This window comes from Plectropomus leopardus, chromosome 7 (assembly GCF_008729295.1).
Source record: "Plectropomus leopardus isolate mb chromosome 7, YSFRI_Pleo_2.0, whole genome shotgun sequence".
NCBI classification, from domain to species: Eukaryota; Metazoa; Chordata; class Actinopteri; order Perciformes; family Serranidae; genus Plectropomus; species Plectropomus leopardus.
In genome coordinates, this window is record NC_056469.1 from 30,131,820 (window position 1) to 30,155,406 (window position 23,587).

At 39.5% G+C, this 23,587-nt stretch overlaps 1 protein-coding gene across 1 annotated transcript; it reads right to left on the reverse strand.

Moving 5' to 3' along the window:
* Nucleotides 1–23,000, reverse strand: smg5 (SMG5 nonsense mediated mRNA decay factor). The gene is made up of 22 exons (XM_042490183.1): nt 22,591–23,000; nt 22,126–22,224; nt 19,255–19,378; nt 18,430–18,586; nt 16,472–16,561; nt 16,024–16,113; nt 14,519–14,597; nt 14,299–14,424; nt 12,939–13,007; nt 11,685–11,917; nt 10,168–10,305; nt 8,904–9,821; nt 7,936–8,105; nt 7,779–7,854; nt 7,098–7,273; nt 6,137–6,295; nt 5,845–5,904; nt 4,539–4,698; nt 2,869–2,959; nt 2,402–2,476; nt 2,172–2,310; nt 1–1,434 (listed from the first exon to the last, which is right to left on the reverse strand). The coding sequence occupies exons 1-22, from the start codon at nt 22,653–22,655 to the stop codon at nt 1,351–1,353; spliced, it is 3,378 nt and encodes a 1,125-aa protein (XP_042346117.1). The 5' UTR covers nt 22,656–23,000; the 3' UTR covers nt 1–1,350.
* Nucleotides 23,001–23,587: the final 587 nt, after the last annotated feature.

Here is a 23,587-nt window from a genome sequence, read left to right on the forward strand (position 1 = left end):
TCATGTTATACGAGTTTCTTTTTATTGTTCAATGCATGGCCACACACATATACTGGTTTTCTTTTGCACTGTGCATGATGGGACAGTCACTATGGAAATGGCGATGTAGATGGGATACATTTTAGGAGTTTACAGGGGTCCAAACACAACCCACATTCCTCTGGGAAAGTCAGTTGGCCCCTTTTCTTCTGAGCCTCTCTGATGACTAGCTACAACACGAGGCTAATCAGCTTCTACCTCCCTCTAACATGACACCTCGATAAATAAATTCTGGATTATAAGTTGTTGTTTTTTTTAATTTTCAGAACTAAAAGGATTTGTTCAGTGGATCAACGCACAACAACAACCCCTTCCCTTTCCCTTAAACATTCTTGCATATCTCATTCAGATTCAGCTTACAAAAAGCAAAATAAACAACATCATTTGGGTACAAAAATAAAATCCAAATTAAAACTTTTAACAGGACTGACACCTGCTTTTGTTTTTTTCCTTTTCTCTTCTCATACAGAGATAGCACAATACATAAGTCACTGGTCACAAAAGTACACCGCAAATGAAGAAAACAAAACCAAAAAAAAAAAAAAAGTCACATAGGAAAGAAACCGATCCCGGAGAAGTGTACATTTGTCTTCCTCAACCTTTCCTAGAGGCCTATGAGCGATGAGACGCCTGGTTTGTTTTGTAGGGCTGGAAGCCTCGGGTGTCAGGTGGACAGACTGTTGTCTCTGTCTCAATGTTGTCTTCATACACCCTCGGCTTTCCGTAAACGCAGTCCTACCAGACTCACACATTCTTTACCCTGTTTCTCAGATACAGACCGAAGGGAAAAGGGAAGGAGGGAACGGAAATCCAAACCACTGCTCTAAACATCTATATGGATTTATCTGAGCGTGAATGTGTTTATGTGTGTGTGTGTGTGTGTGTGTGCGGTTTCTCTCTCGACACGGATGTACTCGTTTGCTAACATATACAGTGTATTCCTGGTTAGGGTGTGAACCAGGGGCACTTAAAAGTTGTGTAGCGTCCCCCCACCGTTTCCGCACCCCGACCACCAGGGGTCACTCTTATGTTTAGGATTGGGAGGTGGGAGATCTGCTCTTTCTTATAGCGCCGTTTCGCCCGCATCATTTCTCTTCTGTATTTTTTATTTTTTTGCACTCCACTGTTTTAACTTTTCCACCCCTCTAAGCTTTTAACTCTTTCCTTCGATTCCTTCTTTCTTTTGAGTTGGTTTTTGCCTTTGGAGACGCAGATACACACAGAGCAAAAGAGTGGGAGAGAGAGAGAGGGAGCGAGTGTTGTGATCGATCAGCTGTTCGCAGCGCCGACAGCTGCCCCCCGTTAGACCTCTCAGCCGATCTCCTTCCACTGCCGGTAGAACTCCACGATGTTCTTCAGCTCCATGCCCGCCGAGCCCGCCGCCTGGATCGCCGACTGGAGAAAAAACACACATACATGCAAATTAATACAAATCATGAGATAACAAAACCGTCCTCAATTACACATCGCTTTTACAGACATTTATTCAGCGTTACAGATAATGCAAATGTTTTTCTCACTTGTTTGTCGCACTAATGGCTTCATTCTAAAAAACATGTTACAGACGCTGAAAACTTTGAGCATAGTCCATAAAATTTTGCACAACTATAAAACTGTCAAGTCTATTTTGGTTTGAGAGTTTTTAAACTCTGTGTTGGAGGAGTTTAAAAAGTTCTCTTTTTTTTTTACGAATTTGCTTATGCTGTTGAGGTATTGTTGCAAAATATCTAACAATCTATACATGTTACAATTCATCGTCCGTCAACAGACTGCTTGAATTCATTATTGTTAGGAACAAAATATTTAGAAGTCATTTTCATTCAGATATCTTGAATTTAAAATTCAAGGGAGAGTTTTTGAAAATGGCAATATCGGTTGTTACCTTGCCAAAATTTCGGCTAACTATGGAGCTTTATTTAGCCACCTTGCCTAGTTTCACAAGATACTACTACCATCGCTTTGCTTTAAAAAATGAGTTTGCCACAGTCTCTTACAGACCATAATGTCTGCCTACAGTTCTTTGGCCGGAGTGCCAGTGGGAGGCCAGCGATTATATTAGCGGGCCAGAAACTAAACAAACTGGAAAATGTTTGTTCTGGTCTGTAATGTAACATAAACAGTGTGTGACAGACCTTCATTGCTGCTGACTGAGTGCAAAGCTCTTCCACCTGATGGCCGGTAAGAATGGTCACCATGCCGGCTGTGTCCTCATCTCCGTTGCTCTGGGAGACTGTCAGCTGACGACAGCTGTCCACCATCTTGTATAAATGCCTAGAAATAAAAATAAAAATAAAAAAAGAGGACAAATGAAAATGGAAGTCGTTTTCATCCAATGAATATCTCAGATGAGAGCGAGGTTTACCAGGCTTCGATGTCCTGACGTTTCACTTTATCTCTTTCAAAACTTCGACCCGACTCCTTCTGGCAGCGTATGTACCTGCAGAGGGATTACATACACAATATTTAAGAAATCCTCCAAAATAAGGTGGAAATGAGGTTTGTGTTTTACATTTACATTTCAGGAAACAAAGAAAGTATTTCACTTCAAATTCTGAAGAAGAGCAGCAAGAAGCTCTATGAGTCACACAGAGATGAATCCCGCCAGACGTCTGAAAAAAAACCTGGGAGCGCCCGGAGCGAGGCTGCATGTACTTACTGCGTACACAAAAATGACACTGACTAGCAGTGCGACTCAAAGCCTTGACCTGAAAAGCTGAAGATATTTTAACTTTTATGCGCTCCCAGAAACATCCAGAAAAACGCGTCACCCCCGACAGGCGCGCTGTACCATCAGGTGTAGTCGGCACTTATGTGTAATAACAAACTCACCTGTTGCCTTTGCGAAATTCAGACTCCAGGAAGCGGATGCCGTCCCTCGCACCGGCATTCTCCTTCTTCAACCTGTCGAGTCCATCAATCACTGCAACACAGAAGTAATCCAGATTAATTAATTACCTGAACAAACAGTCCCGTTAAGCAACTTCCTCAAAAGAAACAGAACAACTTTTAAAGCTAACTTCTTTTACTTATTTCGGTTAAAATAATCATCTATCTACGGACGATTTATCTGATCACTTTCATTGCCCTGGATATCAGCTTGTACATTAAGTGTCCACAAACCAGAGACGGCACCAAAGTTGTAACTTATCACATAATTAATTTACATTTTGTTCTAATAAACTTTGAATTGTTTAGTCTATAAAAAGTAATGAAAGTAGACAGTGAAAATATCCATCACAAATCGTCACATTTAAAAGGCTGAAACCAACAAATATTTTTGCATTTTACTTTGCTTGATGAATCATTTAACAACTAATTTCTTTTCAAAATTCAAAATCAGGTTACTGCTTGATTTTTGATCAACTGCAATAATAGTTAGTTAAAACAGAAAAATACAGCTACTTTAATGTACACTAAGGTGCGAAATGATACTTTGCATTGAAACATAAAAAAAGAATCTAGTTGTGACGAGACAAGAAAAACAAAAAAAACCCAAAAATCTACAAAAGGAGGTTAAATATCAAGTTTCGATGCCTTCCACTTAATCAAAGAGTTTGGGACATAAAAAAGACTTGATAAAAAAATAAAATCCATTGTCCAGAATAGTTTCTGCAGGGTTCTCAAACATAGACGTAGGACTTTCTAAAACCTCTTTAATACCTCATGCAATGCACCGCTTTCATAAAATATGACAGCATGATAAAAACCAGTACAGATAAAACGGCATGAAATTATTTATTGTTAGATTCCATTTTTTCTCTTGTAACTTCCCTGCAGTGTGTAACAGTAATTCCTATAATTAATCAAATTAACTTGACCTGGACCCACATAAGTGGCAGGAAATGGACGGATGTGTCGACCAAATTAAAATAATTGAAGATTTTTCTAAATTCAACATTTGCACATTGTGACACGATGAGCTTCCTAGCTGCTGTAGCAAACAGGAGTGACAGCGTTTGCCACAGGTCTGATGGTGCTGACTTAAACGCCACAAAAAAGGACTGAACAGCCTCCAGCAGCAAAGTCCAGTGATACAACAATCGCACTTTTAATTAAAGAGTGTACAGCGTTTTCCAAAAAAAAACACAAAAAGACACAAATACATTTTAAATGTTCTATGTATCTATCTATCTTTACTTTTGTAAGTTAAATTTAAGATTTGTATGTTTTTTTTATGAGGAAACTGAATTGATTGGGTCTTTTTGGACTTCCTAAAATCTGCAGATACCCGATACAGTTGTACACACATTTTAGGATAATTTCAATGACAGTTATAATACCACATATCAAATCACATGTGAAATTCCTGCATGGAAAATATACGCTTATAATAAAGTAGTGGTCTGTATTACATTGTGCACGATTGTACCTCTCTACAGTGAAATCAGAGATTATATAAAGCTACCCTGAAAATCACTGAATAACATGCTTCACAGAGCAGCCTGAACACAACACAGCATGCTGCTCAGGACAGACAGAGGACGAGGCGGCGCACTGACCTGTCCGTGGGATGATGATGATGAAGCAGCCGCTGCCGGCCAGCTGCCGGATGAGGTTCAGATGCTGGCAGAGAGCCGCTGTGTCTGGCACCAGGTAGGGAGACATGGACGACTGGGCCTTAGGCTGCTGAAGGCTGCCCTCTAGCTGCGACACCTCCAACTGCAGTGAACAGATTGAAAATAGATCCAACAGCTGATAATATGCAGTTACTGTGAAATGTATTAAATGGGTTTTATGGTAACAGAAACATTCAGGGTTCTCACACATTTTCAAAGACAATATTTCAAAACTTTTCCATGACCAAGGACCCATGTCATTTTTTTCTCATCCCACTCACCCGTTGTTTTTTAAATAATTAGATTAAAACTCTCTTTACATGTAATTTCATCTAGCGGGCTAAATGATGGGAGAGACTAAATGCATTGAGGAAATAAAGAAACGTATGTGATGGTTAACAAAACGTTGCGCATCAACACATATTCGAGAAACATTGTCAGCTCCAGGAAAGAAATTTGCCGCTCTGTTACAATATGTGGATGGTTGTCTTCAGAGGATCTGTGTAACAATTTCATTGATTCCTTCCAAAAACAAGCAGAACAACATGTAAATATGCAGAGATCACAACAAAGCGCTTACTTAGGGACTGTTCTGCAGCTGTGCTGCTTCCTGACATTTTGGGGAATGTACCACTCTATAGTTCCACTATAACTCAATATAATTTATTTTCGGCATTATTTTTGTATAATTCACGTTGACATAAGGACATAAGAGGGAAAAAAATGATCGGTTATTGGTATCTTATCGGCCATGAGAAGCTGAATATTCTCGGTTTATCGGTTGAAATAATCATTATCGTGCATCACTGTTTTTAATGCAATAAATGTAATCAGTTTAAAAAAAAATATAAAATAAAAAAAAAATGTTTTTTTCTATACAAAAACACATGAAAATATTTTTTTTTAAATCCAAACATTTTCTATCATTCAAAAAAGACCGGGACTCTTAACTCAACAAGACGACTAACTGGCTCTAAACAACAGACACACACTGAAATGAACTGATTTAATGTGTTAAGTGTTTATATTGACTTGTTTGTTTTACTGTGGTTTTTATTATGTTGTCTCCTCTGTTTGGTGGGCCGAAGACTAATTTTCACCGAGGTGGACAGTAAAGGTGTCATTTTATTCTATTGTAACTGCTCTTTGGGCAGGGATGACTGCATCAGCACACAGCTGTGTCTACGCTGTATCACCGGGAAACACAAACAAGTTAACAGTCAGCTGAAAGAGTGATAACATCACAAACCTGTAGTCGAAGCTGGGCCATATCCCTCATCAAGCGATTTCGACGCGCCTCCTCTTCAGCCTGGACAAATAAAGACAAAGACAGGAGTTAACATCAAAAGGGACAACTGCTTTGCTCCAAAAGTAAAAAGCATTTTGATTCCAGGTCATTAATTGAGCATTCTTCACATTATTCAGTTCAACAGTCACACAATGACAGTTTTCACAGTCTTAATGCCACACAGAATAATGAGACTTGAGCGAATGCAGCCCCCCGTGGTTCTTCTTTCTCGTTCTGTTCAGACGTCACTCACCATTCGGAACTGGGCCTTGGCCTGCTGCACCAGATTATCCTGCTCGGATTGGCTGATGCTGGTGAAGATGCCCGCCTCCGGGTTGAAGTGCAGCACGTTGCCCTGGAGATTCGTCAGGAAGTGGCCAAAACTGCGAATGCAACACACTCGCACCACACACTGGGTGAAGGAGAAAGAAAAAAAATGTTTTTAAGCTTTTATATTATGTTTAATATTAAAATATCGTGTTGGATAAATGAATTTGCACACATGCAAAATACTGTTATAGGTGCTGGATCAACTAATAAAACTAAAGAAAGAATCAGGTGATCTGCACACTGTATTAAAAGCTCACAGTAATTTTTCATTTGTGCGATGTTTCCATCTAACAGAGATCTTTGTCAGCCATTTTCAAATCAGTCACATAGCAGAACAAGGAAACTCTTTAAAATTGCTGGACGCTGACGCAGACTGATTTGGGTTTTGAGGTCTGGTCTCTCAAAGTGTTTTCAAAAGTAGATTGAGGAAGCTGGAGGAAGGTGCATCAGGTTGTAGATGCTGTAAATAAATATTTACCTCTATGTGATTCAGGATACGTTGAAGTGATTTCTTGGTATTGATGATTCTAAATTTCTTTTTTCATATGTTGTTTGTCTGAGAATTTGCTTCGTGAGCTGCTGCCTTTACTGGAACAGACACTCTTGTAAAGATTTTTAATATAAGTGAATTTTGTGTATGGAATTTCCTGCAATTTTTTTAAATTACTGAAATATTGTTCACTGAAATAAATTTTGTCTTAAATAATAACACTGTTTTTAAATTTGCAAACTTAATGGCTAAAAAAATAACAAGGCAACACAAGTGGAGCTGATGCCTTTTGGCTTCTTCCAGTATTTTTAACCAACGTTAAACATCTGTAAAAACTGGATCCTGTGTGTACGTGTGCGTGTGCGTGCGTGCGTGTGTGTGTGTGTGTGTATACCTCCTGTAGGGAGCTGAGGGAGGGGTTGCGGTGAGTAAAATCAAGACGGCGGTGAGCTACGCTGAGAGCGGGCAGGTGTCGCAGAGCCAAATCCTCAGGCAGCAGCAGACTCTGGACCAAACCGGGCTGCTCACACTCATTTAACAGCTCCGTCACCTCCGCGTTGAGACCGAGCTCTGCAGCACACACACGGATAAATAAATAAATGAGCTGTCGGCTCAGAGAGCTCTCTCATGCACAGCGTGTAAAAATCACACAGGAAGACAAATATTCAGTGTGAGAGCTGAGTTATTAGCACTGTTTGTTAAGTGAGTGCACACAGGACAGCAACCAAATATGAGCTAAGAGACAAAATTAATATCACAATGATCGTAAGACATTAAACATAAAAAAAATCTATCTACCAACATGAAAACAGCATGCTGGATAATTAATTCATCAATCACAGACACAAAAAATCTGTCTAAAATTAGTTTTAGATCTCATTTTTTAAAAAGTGACCGGACATTTGTGTCAGCATCAGAGTTTTAGGTTTAATGTCTTCACTCTGAGCCTCAAAGAACGTTTTAGAGTTAGTGGACCCAGTGGGGATTAAAACATAGATAATGTTGTGTCGTCCTGTGCTCGCTGAGCCACACAGAAGTGTAAATCTTTCTGCGGTGCAGTGTGACAGTAACTCACCGGCCTCGAGCATCTTACTGCCATCTGGCAGCAGGTTGAGCAGCACAGACAGTCGGTTCCACAGGCTCTGAGAACTCTGCAGAGAGACACAGTTTGTTAAATACTCGCCAAATGTCAAAGTTTCATAGAAAAACAGCAAAACATTCTGCCCGCTCACCTGTGCGCACATGAGGATTATGTCGGTGTTTGTCCTTAGCCAGTCGACAAAGACCTTTACCACCTGGATCAGCCCCTGATTGGTCAGGATCTCCAGCCTCTCTAACAGGGTTTTCTCACTATGTTCAGACTGAGTGCTGTGTTGGCTGCCTTCCGAATCCGAGTCCAAGTCTAGAGGAGGTGACACAATAAAAAAAAAAGCAAAAAACACAAGTTTGATTTCAACAAAGTCACATTTTGAGTTCTTTGTGAGTCCCAGAGTTTCCACTGCAATAAAAAACTAGCTATCTCTAAAATTAAGCATTTAAAAAAACAATGAATCAATTAAAAACAGATGATCAAGAAAACATCTTAAATAAGAAACTGTGTTGAAAAATCACAAAAGGATGCATTACAGATTTCCACCATCTTAAAGCAAGTTAGTTTGAAAATGTTTTGATAATTTTTAATGCCACTCAGAATTCAAACTAAATGTGAACTGACATCAATTACTCATAGTTGGACAGTAGTGCCAAAACATGTTAATGAAATTCAATATAAAACATCTTTTTTTTGGTTCAAATTAAAAAGTTATGAGATTTAAACATTTCTAGAGTGGAATATGTGGAAAACAATTAAATTATGTTCTCATGAAAGCATCAACTCCTTCAGAAACGTTGGTCATTTTTCATTTGACTGGATGCTGGAAATTTGTATGAGTGTTGTTTTTTTCTCTATTTTTATATGCTTGATGTTAATTTTGGTAAATTATTTTAAAAAAGATATTACCAATTATTCTGAGATTTGATGATGCAAAAAAAGTTCATAATATCATACTTCCCATGGCTGAGCATTTTTAAGACTTTTTAAAGGATGAATTTAAGACATTTTAATACCAGTTATTTACAGATGAATGCATTAATGCCTTTTAAGATTTTTTAAGGATTTGCAGAAACCCTGCATGTAACATCGAGTCAAAAAGCATCTTACCGTTTTCATTGGTTCCGTTGGCAGTACCGGGGTTTATATCGCAGGGTGAGTCTCCGGGAGGAGGGGGTGTCTCCTGGGACGGGGGAGCAGAGGCGTCAGCAGGGGTGGGAATACCCGAGGAAGAGGAGGCCTGAGGCCTCAACAACATGTTGCTGAAGGTTGGTGCCAAGCGGAAGCAGCGTTTCGCCTGGAAGAGTTGTGAGGACATGGCCTGGAGGTTGCTGCTGATGCTGGAGTCACTCGGCATGAGAGGCCCGTTGGTGGTCGGAGGAGTATCGCCATCCCTGTCGCCTCCTTCTTCCTTGGGCTGATCCTCATCCTCCTCTTCATCCTGGTGCTCCCGCGCCTGACCCTCCAAGTTGTCAGAGTTTTCCGTGTCCTCTATGTCTTCCAGGTCTGAGCGAGACTCCTGGCTGTTCATGTCCGAGTCGGTCTCTACATCGAATGCCGTTCCTCCTTCCTCCTCCTCTTCCTCTGAGCCACTCCCCCAGCTGCCCTCCTCACCCAGGGGGTCCCTCTTCGTCTCCTTCCTGACAGGTTGAGGATTGAGCGGGGTTCCTGTCGTAGTGGCGCCTGTTGAGTCAGCATGACCCCTCCTCTCCTCATCTTCATCTTCGTCCTCCTCGCTCTCAAAGCCTTCGCTCAGGTCGCTTTCATCCTCTCCTCGAGTGTCTTTGCGGCCGCAGCGGCGTCGGCGCAGTCTGGAGAGGCGGGTGTACTTCTTCTTCTGTCTCTGCTTTTCTTCTTCCAACTTGCGCTGCTCTTCTGCGCTGCAGTGCTTTTTGGCGCCGACCCTTTCGCAGCCATCTTCGTCCTTCTCCTCCTCCTCCTCTTCTTGCTCCAGGGAGCCGTTCTGTAGAGGCTTCTCATCTGAGCGATCTGTCGCTGGAGCCAACGAGTCCCTCATCTCCAGGTCATCTAGAAAAAAAAAAGAGAAAAAATTCACTGCCAATGTTTTTTTTGTCTTGGAAATCTCTTCAAATGACGCATTTCACAAAACTTATTTTCTCCGCTTGGTTAAACCTGAAACAGCATGCCAGAAAGAGTCAATAAATGTGTTCAACTTTCACAAATTGCTCTCGACTTGTAGAAACTCAGCATACGGCTATCGCTCTGCCACAAGATTACATTTCAAACTATAAAAAATGGCACTTTAATCCTAAAGGATGTTGCTAATGATTGTATTGATCTATGTAGCAAACACTGGCCGCGTGACAGAACTAACTTCCTCCATGTACACAGAGACAGAGATTTCTTCTCTCACCTGTGGCATCAGTGTGAAGTGGAGGCACCTGGCTCTCCGCTTCCTCCAGCTCAGCCTGCAGGCGGATGTTGACGTGGTTCACCAGATGGGAGAAAAGCGCCAGAGTAAAAGCTATGGAAGCACTGTACTGCTTCGACCCTAAAGACACAGTAAAACATTTGTTAGTACAAAAAAAACAAAGAAAAAGAAATGTGCACCTCTTCTGTTTCATATCAGTTAAGCTCCAGATGATAATCACCAGAAGAAAACAGCTTTCCCAAGGTGATAAAAAATGTAGAGATAAAAGTAAGTGCCAAACGTAACATGTATATTTCAACGTATAATGTCCGAGCCAGTGGATGTTTTTAAGCATCTAGTTCAGTGTTCCTCATCAGGGGGTAAAATACTGTGGAGGCTATCTTTTTTTTTTTAAATGTTACAAATGTTGCAATATTTCTAAAATAATTATTCTATAAAAAGTTCAATAAAAAAATGTAAATTTAAGTTCAAAAAGCTACATTTTATATTTGATATTCCTATTTTCAAAGCAATTGTTAAATGCAATAAACTGCCCAAAAATGTAAAAAAAAAAAAAAGCTATCACTGCTTATGTTTGCGTTTGTTTATTTTGTTATAATTTCTACTATATATTCTACTATATATTGTATTATTTGTTCTACCAAAAATATTTTGCACTGGTCAGGGGGTACATTATTGAAAAAAGTTTGAGAACCACTAGATCAGTGTGTAGGATTTAGTGGCATCTACGAGATTAACTAATGCAAAAACACAAATGGCTCATTCTACAGCCAATGTTTGGTTTGACCATTCTGGGCTCCTGTAGAACAACATGGCGATCTCTGTTAACGCAGACCTACTCCCTTTATAGATTTAAACAGCTCATTCAAAGGTAACGAAAACACAATGACTCAAAATTTCAGCTGATTATACACTAAAGAAAACAAAGTTACAAAGATTATATTCCATTTCTTCTCATAGATGGCCCTAAATCCTGCACACTGAACCTTTACACTTAATATCAATCAAAATATCAGTATTGGTATTAGGCTTAAAAAAACTGTATCAGTGGGGCTATGATTTAAAATAAAAGTGACCAAAAATTTCAGGATGTATTTCTACAGATTTCTATTTCTTAATTTCATGTCAAAATCAAAATTTCAGTTTGGGAGTCAGTCCACCACAGATCCTCTTATGATGGCAGGAAACATGGACAACCTTGGTGGGTGTTTTTTACGGCCTTTTTGGCCAGTTAACTGCACAGCTCCACAAGAAATAAAATGTTGTGTGTTTGGTGTACTCTTCCTCTTCTTTAATTAATCCAATCCTCGTCTGACATGGATGTACAGGCCCACTGTAGATAATTACAGTTTGAAGAGTGTGTTTAAAGAAAAAAAGGTTTGTTTGTTCACTATTCTGATATAGCTATAAATTTGTTATCAAATAAGTTAAAAGAAAAATTAAAAAAACCCTAAAACTGGTAAAATACTCAACAGCCTTAACATCAGTCCCACACTTACCACCCCTCTTCAGGCTGTGCACCACCATCAGACATGTGACCACCATCTTGAAGACGAGGGTGTCAGGCAGCACGGGGCAGGAGCTGTCGGCGTGCTGCTGCTGCTGCTCCTCCTCTTCCTCGCTGGGGGAGTGGTGAGCACCGCCATGTGTCGGCGGCGGCAGGTAGAACAGCACCAGGTTGAAGTCCTCCAGCACCGACTGGCAGAGTGACGTCAGCTCCGTCTCCATCAGACTGGACACAGACAGAAAATCCAAGGTAAACACAATCTAACAGCGAATAATCGAAAACGATGACACTCAGCTGCTCAGTGATCCAGGTTTCATGATATGCTCATTTTTGCTGTCTTTCGTTCTTGCAAGAACATTTTGTTGCAAGTTAAATCAGTTTGTTTCAACATTGTTGAAGGCGATTAACACTGAACTCTGTCCGCGCTTCTCTAAAACCAAATATTTGACTTTGATATCACTGTTGCAGGTAAGAGGTTAGATACTACAGATAAATTCGTTTGACAGTAACAAAACATACGCACTGTAACAGGCTGTGTTCATGTTGTCTTAAAGGAATGCTCCATAATAATTTGTTCATCCGTTACTAACTCTCTGTTAGCTTAATTTCATGAAGGAAAATTTTGTTTTTCTTGCATGCCTCCGTGGTAAATGAATCCAAAAACTGACAAAACTGTTGTTGACTGGAGTAAAAGAAGGCCGCGTTTCCAACAAAATCTCTGTTTACAAACTCTGCCTCATCTCGTGCAGCAAAACCAAAGTCTAATTCATCCAGTCATAAGCTCCGTACTTTCAAGCATGCATTTTCACTAAAAGACCATTATTTAAAACACCTCTGTGTACGAGTAGGGCCCCGGGGCGAGTGCGTGTGTTTGAACCTCATTCATGCATTCAGCTGAGCGGAGCTCAAATGCACGAGCTCGCCCTGGGGCATGCTCGTATGCAGAGGTCTTTAAGATATTAAAGTTTTTGCAAAAATGCATGTGTGTGCTGAGCATATGGCTGGGTCACTGAGACTTGCATTATACTGCATGACTAATGTGAGAGTTAGTAAATGTACGTTTTCATATAGTTTTGCTGTTGATGAACGCGGGACCCATTTACTTAAAATGCAATAATTTTCGGATTATGTGAGGAAAAACATTTTCTTCACGAGGGATTTATTGCTATGGTTAAAATAATATGGTTATTATGCATTATGTAACTATACAATGCAGGACAAGAGATGAGTGAGCACAATCACTCACCTGTTCTTGGGCTGCAGCAGGCTCTGAAGGTACATGAAGCTCACAAGGAGGCGCTTAATATCTTTTGATCTGCGAAAAAAAAGTCATAGCAAAATTATAGAAATCATAAATTACAGATATTTTGATTTTGTACTGAAATTCTCTGAATCAAATCAGCATTTTTTTGTTTGTTTCTGTTGTTGCAAAGAGTTGCTTCCCTTATTACAACTTTCACTATTGCTAAGATGTTCTGTGTGTCAACTTAGTAATTACATTAAAAAAAAAAGAAAAAACAGAGAACATTTGAAGAAGGTTTCAAAGCACAGCAGGACATTTTGGGAAATATGCTTATTTCCATTTTTGCTGATGGTGAAATGAGAAGATCGATACCACTCTCGTGTCGGTACACTAAACCACAATATGACGTTTGAGCCAGCAGTCTTCAGCAATAAGACAGCTATGATACAACAGCTCGTCTGGATCTATCCACAGTTACAAAATGTTGCATCTGTTTGTTTAATTTGTACACAAAAAGCGTGGACTCAATCTCTTCATCTAACACAATGAACCAATTAAGATTTTTTCCACAAATATGGATAATAGAGGTGATAAATTTATGGCAATACAAAAATGATTCCATCTGTCATTACATACAATATATGAACAAGTAATGTAGTCCAAACTAGTGCAAAAAGCTTTCACACTGCACACACTGAACCTAAGCGAAGTGTTATTTATGTAAATGAAACAAAAACAACAGTGTTTTTGTCCAGGTGGCGAAATAATGTGTTAATCTTATTTGCTGCATGCACAATGGTCCACTAGATAATCCCACAATAGACAAACAACATGACATGACTTACATTTATACCACTTTTTTGGTAATATTTCTTTTTGCACAGCGGGCATTATCTCTTGAAATGTTTATCTTACATGCTTCACCTCTGTGCATATTTGTGTTTTATTCCTACTGATTCCTGATACTTTTGTTGCTTCAACAACATCATTTCCCCACGGGGATCATCAATTATCTAATCCCATCTGCAGAGAGATGCTGCTTTATCCCACCACAGGTTAGAGCGCCTTTGTGATTCAAATAGCGGGAAAGCAAGTAGGTGATTATGTGAAACCCCAGATGTCAACTGGGACTAGATTAAAATCACTCTGGGATGTCGGCACAGTGAAGTCAAAATATTCTGGTTGTTTCAGACTGATTTTTTTTTTTATCAGGCAAACCAGAGAGAAGCATTAGTAATAATAACACCGCCACTGTCCAGAGAGCTCTTGTGATGTAAAAAAGCCTCGGTGGAATTGTGTGGATGTGTGTTTCTTTGGACTACAGAGTTTTCAGACTTTCTAAAAATCCTTCTTGACTTCTCACCTTTGTCGAGATGGAGACAGCTTCTTCATTTCCTGCTTCTTCACCTGGTGGTACATCTTGGCAGCTTTGTCAAACAGGCGCTTCAGGTTGCCATAGGCGCCCTCGAAGGGGGCGTCCGATTGGATGCTGGCACAGATAAAATATACGGTAAGACTCCAAACTTATTGGGTTGTGGCTCAATAGTTAACATTACAGATATTAACATGTAAACACTCCTCACCAGCGTAGGTAGTAGTAGGTTGCTTCAACATTGTAGAACTTGCTCCCGGCCAGTGTGCCCAGTTGGTTAAAAGGCATTCCTGTAGACAGGTGGGTGAAGAAACATGCAAACAAGTTAACCTTTTTTTGGAGACGCCTGATATGGACTGAGAATCATTACCGAATATCCCGCTCACTCTGAAGAATTAAAATGATGCATGCTAAAATGTAGCCTGCCCCCTGAAAGTGGAAGACTTGTGTCATCAATCAGAGACGCCTCGTCGAGCAGTCAGGTTTTTTTGGGTTGGTCAACGAGCAGTGTACCTCTGGGAACGTTTCTGTTTAGAGGTGGTGGATTTAAAACTCACAGCAACTTAATACGACACAGTCTCTGGCTTTTGTTTGAGTGGTGGCAAAAATCGATGTCGTACTTTTCGTTAGCATAGTTAGCATGCATTAGCTTAAAGGGCTAACTTGGCTTGTTTACTATATTACATGAACGTCACTTTCACCCTGAACTGGATCCCAAACCCAATTCAAACTCTCAAACTGTATATGGAAAAAAAGGAAGAAATTGTTGGATATTCATATTCAACAGCCAAATCTGATCCAACTGACATATTTGGAGACCAAAAAGAACATTTCATAACTTCACAGGAAAAAAACTGAAATGATATTATTTGGTATGTTGATATGCTGTTGTCTTATTCAGAATATACCAAAAGAATAGGTCAAATAACACATATATCAGTAAATCCACTAAAGAACACAGTCCCGATAAATACCCAAACTCTACCTATCAGCACCTTTAAAGCTTGCTAGTTAACAAATACATTGTTTGTTGTACAAAAACCCTACAGTAAACATCTAAACAATGCTAATTTTATACAAAATAACCATCTAATATGTCCAGTTACAAGTTACTGTTCCTAGCCAAGATATAGTCTGGAATACATCTGCCTGTAAAATGTTTTAACTTGGGTTTTTGTAAGCATGAAAAACACCAATAAAAAAATACATAATGTGTTAATTAGTGCATGTTTGAGGTGCTGGGAGGTAGATTTTGTTACGTTTGGGCAGAATCAAGCCTGCCCTTTTTCCCCGTTTCCTGTCTTTATGATAAGCTGCGCCAAACAGCTGCTGGCTCCAGCTGCATATTTAGTGTAGACATGTGAGTGGTGGAAAGAAAGAGTATTCACGTTGAACCATTCCTTTAATTCATGTTTGAACACAATATATTTGCAGTCTAGACATCACTCTATTCCACTATAACATTATAAGAATAATTAATAAGTATCCCCCTTTAACTGCTTTCTTTTTCTATCGAACTATGGGTTTTAAAGTTTTTGTAATTGTTCTGACTGCTTGAGAATCTGAGCTGATGAAAGTATTTTTCCAGCTTTTCAGAAGCATCGTATTCCTGCCACTTTCCAGCCCAGAAAACACAAACTTTACAAGCTTCTCCCTGACCACAGCAACAGCAAAGCGCTGTGTTATTAAGAAATCTTACATTACAGTTACACTCACCCACGTGCGGCATGACAGACAGCGCCTGATGGTAAAACCTTTCTGCCAGCTGTTCAGCCTCCACTCCAGCGAGCTCGTTTTGATAACGGGCTGCAGACGAAACATTAAAATAACAGAAAAAGTAATAAATGTTAACATGATAGGCTGAAATTTAAAAAAAATCACAGCTTAATTCAATTTTTTGATCCTTCAAAAGGAAAAATAAAAATGGTGCGGACATAATTACATTTACTTCACCATTTTCAGCTCAATAATGAAAAATCAATCAAAATACTGATATCTCTACATCACGCAGGTCTAAACCAAGCGAACAGCGTCCTGCCAATTACACTCTGTAGCTGAGCCAAAATTTCCCACGCTGAATGACACACACACACATGCTGTCTAACACCTCTACAAGCCGGGTAGAGAGATGAAATAATTGCATATTCTATTATCATGTTATTACCTAGATCTCCGAGGTAGACCAGACAGCGATGACAGGCCATCTGTGCCCACTCCATCTCCTTGGGGGTGGCTGACACCGGTTTCTTCCGGCCTGCGGGGAACAATTACACAATGTGTTTTTTTTCTTCATTTAAAGCATTTAGCTGATGTTCTTACCAAAAAATGACTTGGAATTATGTAATAAAAGAGTTTATATTCCAGCAAAGGGACAATCTGCAAACAGCAGATAGGCTGAATGTTAAGCACGTATCACTTTAAGTGTAAAGTTTAGCCCCTGTGGAGGGTCCGATAGAGTAATGAAGCACTGAGTCCTAAAACGCAGACTCATTACTGTTAGCCTTTTAGCACGTTCGGTTCCGTCGTCTTAAAGTTTTTTGGGTTTTTTTGAATGGGTTTTCAGTAAAATGCCTTAAATAAGGTCTGCAGTTAACACAGGCTAAACATATTGAGACGTTTTGTTCTGCAACAGAAAATACGTCCACTTAAACCCGATTTTTTTACTTTTAAGGTTTTACTCGTCTTAAAAAAGGCGGTTGCTAACAAGTGGCTAAATGGGACTACAGAGTTTGTCGGGGACGTTAGACGTCATCACAGCGGACACAGAAACTCATTAAACCCACCTGTCCGCCTTTATAGCCTCAATAACAGTCACACTCTAACTTGTACATTTATCTTTTTATAATATTTTTCGATCGTGTTTTAACGTGTTTTTACAGTGCTTGTAGTTGTGATGTTTGAGTTGTGCGACCACGATGTAGTTCATGTAGCCTAACAATAGCTTTTTCTTCTGGCAATTTCATTTACGCTTCAAAACACACAAAAGTGGTGTTCATACGTGAAGATTATCACGCTGAACAAAGCGTCTCATAAACTTGTGTTCGCCACAGAGCTTATTTTTGGCGATAACCTACGGTTTTCGACGAGGGAACCAGTTCGATGCTTACTTCCTGGTTGGCCTACAAAAATACGTCATCCCTTCACCACTCTATAGGATCTCCATGTTTACGAATAGGAAATCTGTGCAGTGTGATTGCAAAAATTAGAAATTATTTTAGAGGGGAAGAAGCCCATCTGAGGCGAAGGACGAATACCGGCTGCATGGCATCACAAACTTTAACCACACACCTGTCTGTCTTCACTAATTATAGACCGACTTGGCACTTTTCAAACCATTTGTCTGCTTCACACAGTGCAAGAAAACACTGACATCTGACACAGACTGAATTTAGACAACAGACACATAAACATTTGGTATAAATGCAAATGTGTGAACACACTATTTATCATCTGGAGTGTGAAAGTACATTTTAATACCAGCTGTAAACGATATTCAACTTTCCAGTGGACGCTTTAAGAAAGTTTGAGCAGTTTGAACATTAAATCCGCAAGTTTCAAAACACTCATAACACCAGGCTGAGTGGGATTTACACCCATTTCACAAGGAAAGCAAATCTGAAAAGCGCAAAGGTGGTAAAGAAAAACCCATCTGTCTGTGGAGGTTAATTTCTCACTGGAAGATAATGCAATAAACACAAAACATGCTTGTAATATAAGGGAATGGAAAGGTTAATAATGGCTCTGTTTAGGCCACATACACAGTGCATTTTTTTCTTTAAAATGGTGTTTTAAAACAGCAACATATTAGTGCACAAGTCTTATTCTAACCAGTGTTCTTGCAAGCAATTTAAGTGAACCGATGACAACTCCAGAGTCCTGAAAGCAGAGCAGCTGCATAGAATTTATTCCCAATGTGATTTTTCAAACAATCTTTCACAAAAAAGGCCTATAGTGATCAGGATTTCTAAATTTCATTAGAAAGATTTTTAAAACATGGACAAGCATTTACGTGTAAACGTTACACTTCCTCATAACAAACATTTCAGAGCAGATTCGATGCTGCTTGCATTTTTGAACTCTACATCTGTGTCTGTGAGTGAAGGTGTGCTTTGCGTATCTTACCTATAAGCGGGTCTGTGACGTGGGTCCAGTCGATGCAGTCCTGCAGCTCCAGCTGGTAATGTGACTGGATGTATAGCAGCAGGTGCTGGTAGAAACCCACACCTGCAATTAGATGCGTACGGTAGGCGCACTCTAGAGCGCTGCGGCTGTGGATGTGCTACAGTGAAGGAAAGAGAACCAGTACATTAAAGATATGACCAGAACAACAGTAATAAACAGGCTGTTTCTTTTTACACTCCCTACTCCACCCACTAATGTCTGCAAACGTATTTTTAAATCATTTTAAATAATCATTTTATCTTTGCACCTCTTGCCTGCAGTTTTTACTATTTTAATGGTGATTTCAGCTCCAACTGACATTGACTCAAACTGCACAACTCAACCTTAATACAACATTTTTTCTACATATGCGACAGTAAAATTGGCAGAGTTACCCTTTAAGGGGAGACTTCTTAACCCACACACGTCTAAAACAAACAAATGTGCATCAACTGACAACAACTCAACTGCTGTTGACATTCAAAATTTCCTCTCTACATTTGATATTTTTTATGTTTTTCAAATGATGATCCAATAGGGGAGCCAACAGCCACAAAATGACATTTTTATGGGTTTGATTTCCATTCAGACCACACACGTGCAATACGTACAAACTCTTAGTACTTTGTGAGGACAGTTACATGCCAGTGACCACAAAGTGGCAGATGTCATCGTGGTGTTGACCTTAAAGTGGCAGCCAGGGCTGCCAAGCCAGCAACATCAGAGAAACTGGTTGGCTCCCTCATGCAAAGAGGATTTCGTGCCCTAAGCTGCAGGGCCAGTTACCTTCTTGTTGGTCTTGATAACCTGGATGACCTCATAGTAAACCTTCCTCCAGAGCAGCTCCTCAGCCTTGCGGCCGTAGTCGACAGGGTGAAGGAACATCAGCTTCACACAAAGCTCCCTCAGCCTGCAAACACACCACAAGAAAAACACATGCACATGCATAAGACAGGAGGTAGGAGGAAGTCGGGTCGCCGGTTTGACGAGTGGACCAATTAGTCAGGCTAGTTTCACTGGAACAGGTAGGGCGGCACAGACAGGATACAGACTTGAGTTTTGGGCATTTTTGTCGTGATTTATCAAGTAAATGCTCAGCAGATAATGAAAATAACAATGCAGCCCTACTTTGTAGACACTACAGTTAGTGATAACAGATGATTCAAGTACTGCGGACAAAACTCACTAATGAGCGAGCCTTTCCCTTCTGTGACTCACATGGTCTGTGTAAACTGATTCAGAGTTGTTCACCAGAATATTGTGAGATCTCAGTCTGCACTTTGTGTACGGCCAGTGACAAAATTATGTTAATACAGCTAGACAAGTACATGCAGTATTTGTCATTATGTCCTCTTTGAAGAGATGCTTCTCTGCTTGGTTCTTCCCAAAGAGGATAATAAAAAACTCAACCATTAATTTGAGCCTCACTTTGCACTGAGGCACAAAATTATCCCATTTGGAAGTGAAGTACAATATATGACTACTGCTCTCACATTAAATAATATCTTGGGGAAACTCATAACTTGTGGATGCCTCCAGATACGCAGTAAAATCATTCCTTAATGTGAAGGAATCTGATCACTCGTGCCCTTCTGAAACTAATATATAATCTGCCACTCATTTTCTTTGTTAATTGATAAATCCCTTTGTTTACAAACTGTCAGAAAATACAGCTGGGTGATTGGGGCTAAAATTTACATTGCGATATTTCTGGGCTATATCTCGATACACAATACATATCTTGATATTTTTAAATCTCCCCAAAAAGCACTTGATTAATGCAAGAACTGGGAGACAGAATAAAAACATTGCAATTTTTTTTAACCAAATCCCCTCTTTGATGTGACTATCGTAGGAAAGACTACTTTGAAAAAATATTTCCACAATTCCACTTTCCACCAATAATCATTAGTAATGTAGATGTAATGACTAAGTGGGTAAAGGCAAGTATTAAAACAAGTAGAAGTGTCTGATAAGTTAAGAAAAGTACATCACTTTGCAGTATTGCCACCTTAAAAATCAGGAAAAAACACAATCTACTCCACATCACGATATAACAATATCCAACATCTGAGACGATATATAGTCTCATATCTTGACACAACATAACATCGTTATATTGCCCAGCCCTATCAGAAAATAGTAAAAAAAGTTTTAAAAATCTTATGCTTCAGACCAAGAGTCCAAAAAAATATATAATTCAGTGTATAATCATATTTAACACAGAAAAACAGCAAATCTTCACAGTCAGAGGCTGGAATTAGCAAAAGTGTGACATCTTTACTTAAAAAACAAAGATGCTTCAGCTTCACATGCAGCGCTGACCACACTGAAGGCCCGTCCAGTCAACTTTTTTAGAGCGATTATTGGTTCACAGGGCAGTCGCTGAGCAAAACAAGACACCCTCTCCTTCATCTCTCCGTCTGCGTCGACACATGGTCAAGTCTGGTTCTCGTTTTTACCAACTTCCTCTTTCACAGCTTTTGGTTCATTGTATCCAGCATAAAAATAACAACTGCAATCCTGTTCACAGGCTGTTAGACTGAGCACAAATTAGTATGTCGTCTTTTGTTTAGTCTTGCGGAGATCACAGTTTCTCACGGATGAAGTCAAATAATTATATGTGGTCTGTCTAAACAGTTAACTCCCTTTACCTGGGCCTTTCTCAGGCTACCATCTCCTTTATTTAACTGCTTCAAAACTTAAAATTAAATGATCCTGTTTTTTATCTGATTCCCGGTGTTTAAAATTTGTTTAAACTTGTTCTGTTTTAATCTCATCTATGCACTGTTCTGTCTGTATGTGTGTACATGTGTGTCTGTCTTTGTTAAGCTTTTTCGTCCAAAATCTGTTTTGCTTTAGTGCTATACCATGGTATCTAGCTTGATGATAAACATAACTTTAAGCACCATATAGACTTCCTTACTCATAAATAAAGAACTATATTTGGCTTTTATACATAAATAAGAACTGTTTCCCTTTTTTTAACACAGAAAATGAATAGATGAATCAGTATTTTTTTATCTGTTTTAGAGATAATATCTGTTTTAGAGAGTTATAGAGACGCCATATATGGAAAAGCGGCTGCCTCTTCATTAAAGGCACTGGATGCTGTACATCACTTGTAAAAGCAATTATTTATTTAAATTTTCATGTGACTTTATAAAAAAGTTGCTGGGAACTTGCTGTATCTGATGTTGAGAGCCTTAGTTTTGATTAAATAATTGGTAAAGGGATATAAACAAAGTTTTGTGTTGGAGTTTGTTATATTCAAAGTTAAAAATTTCAACAAAAATATTCTCATTTTTATAGTAAATGCATATTGGTTCCAAATATCAGTTACTGGTCTCATTAATTAATAATAACTGGTATCAATCCTGAAAAAAAAAACAATGTCAGCAGACCCTTAGTTTGTAATGCAAAAATGTCAACTGGATTTAGGCAGAATTTGGACACTGAATACCAAGTTGGATGCGGGCAACTGATCACAGCACAATGCAAAGACAGTTTTAACAGCTAAATAAATTGAAACTCAGCAATCAGCGACTGGAAAAATTCAACATTAAGTTCATAACAACTGGCCAGATGTTTAAGTCACACCTGCTTCCTTCCACACACACACACACACACACACACACACACACTGCAGAGACTGACTTGTTGCGGAGGCTGATGTTCTCCGGCTTGAAGACCTCTCTGTAGGATGCTTTGCTGCCGATGATGACATCCAGCTTGTGCACAGACTCCACCACAGCCCTGAGTAGCATTGAGAGGTGGAAACATTGACATTATGACAAGGATTTAAATTTAAAATAACACCGAGGGGGCTATCATGCTAGCAAACAACATCCTTTCTGTTTCATTTCTTTGTAACAAGCGCAGTGTTGACAAATGCAGCCAAACGATGATTTGATAACACACATCCACAAAGCATGATGAGATTAAGCACTGAGTTTGCACTGATGCTAGGCAGCTCATTGTCGTGACATGTTACTGAATAGAAGAATAGATTGATCCTTTCTTGAGATAACAAACATTGATTGGTTAGCAGCTAAGTTAGCCAACACAATAACGTCCAATTAGCACCCTGGTTAGCTACGCAAAACGGCCTCGCCAACTTACCTGTAAAGCCGCTTGATGAGAAGGACTTTGGCCTCTGGCTCACTGTCCTGACCCGGTCCACTCATATTAGCGACTATCCAGGTGTTTGATCACAGGCTCCAGCGTTTGGTCGCCGCTTCCTTCAGCCCTCCGGACCGCGCAGTTGTCACGGCTACTCGGGGTTTGCTCCCCGGCAGTGACAACCAGCGCTAGCTGTCGAGATAGCGTTAGCTTTCCTCCCTTTGCCTCCGAGTCTCTCTCGTTTCTTGTGTCTTTTGGCAAGACCCCCCTCTACCCATCCGTTCTGATAACCGGGTAGGAGGGGGTGCCCGGTAATTTAGGCTCGTCCTGGTCAGCTACAACGCTCCGATATGCCGCTTGTGTTGTTCCCTGTTCCTGCCATTGCTACGAAGGCGGCCATTATTCCTACCAGGCAGTGACCGCCTGAATATCGCGAGAGTACAGAATACACTCACAAGCGCAAGTTAGGGGTTGCCAGCTTGTCCATAAATCCCCCATTTCGGTTTGATCAAATTGTTATTATTATTATTGTTATTAATATGCCGCTTGTGTTGTTCCCTGTTCGTAGCAATGGCAGGAACAGGGAACAACACTTTTTTTTTTTTTTTTTTTTTTTTTTTTTTTTTTTTTTTTTCTAAAAGTAGCACTACAGTTATTTTTTAGATTATTGTTGTTGTTTTTTTGTTGTTTTCATTATTAATTTTAAAACATTTTTTAAAGACAGAGTATTATCACAGTTTGGTATGAGTACTTTTACTTAAGTAAAGAAACTGAACTCTTCCTCCACCAATTGTTTTTTTAGTGCATTTTTTTAAAAACATTTTTTAAAAAAGAAAATTCATTTAGTACTTTAACTGCCTTTCCAATTCTGCCTGCTGTATCACTACTTTATCACTTTATTTATTAAAGCAAAATAAGTTATAATTTATTAATTAAAGCTAATACGTTAATAGTTACTTTATAAATGAAGATTTTGCCTTCATTCATTTGTGCTTTT

Coding starts and splice junctions, on each gene's coding strand:
- smg5 (XM_042490183.1), bottom strand. CDS start 22,655: ATGAGTGGACCGGGTCAGGACAGTGAGCCAGAGGCCAAAGTCCTTCTC. Junction 2,311..2,401: donor CGTCAGGACATCGAAGCCTG/GTAAACCTCGCT, acceptor TTTTATTTCTAG/GCATTTATACAAGATGGTGG. Junction 1,435..2,171: donor CTCAGTCAGCAGCAATGAAG/GTCTGTCACACA, acceptor TTTTTTCTCCAG/TCGGCGATCCAGGCGGCGGG.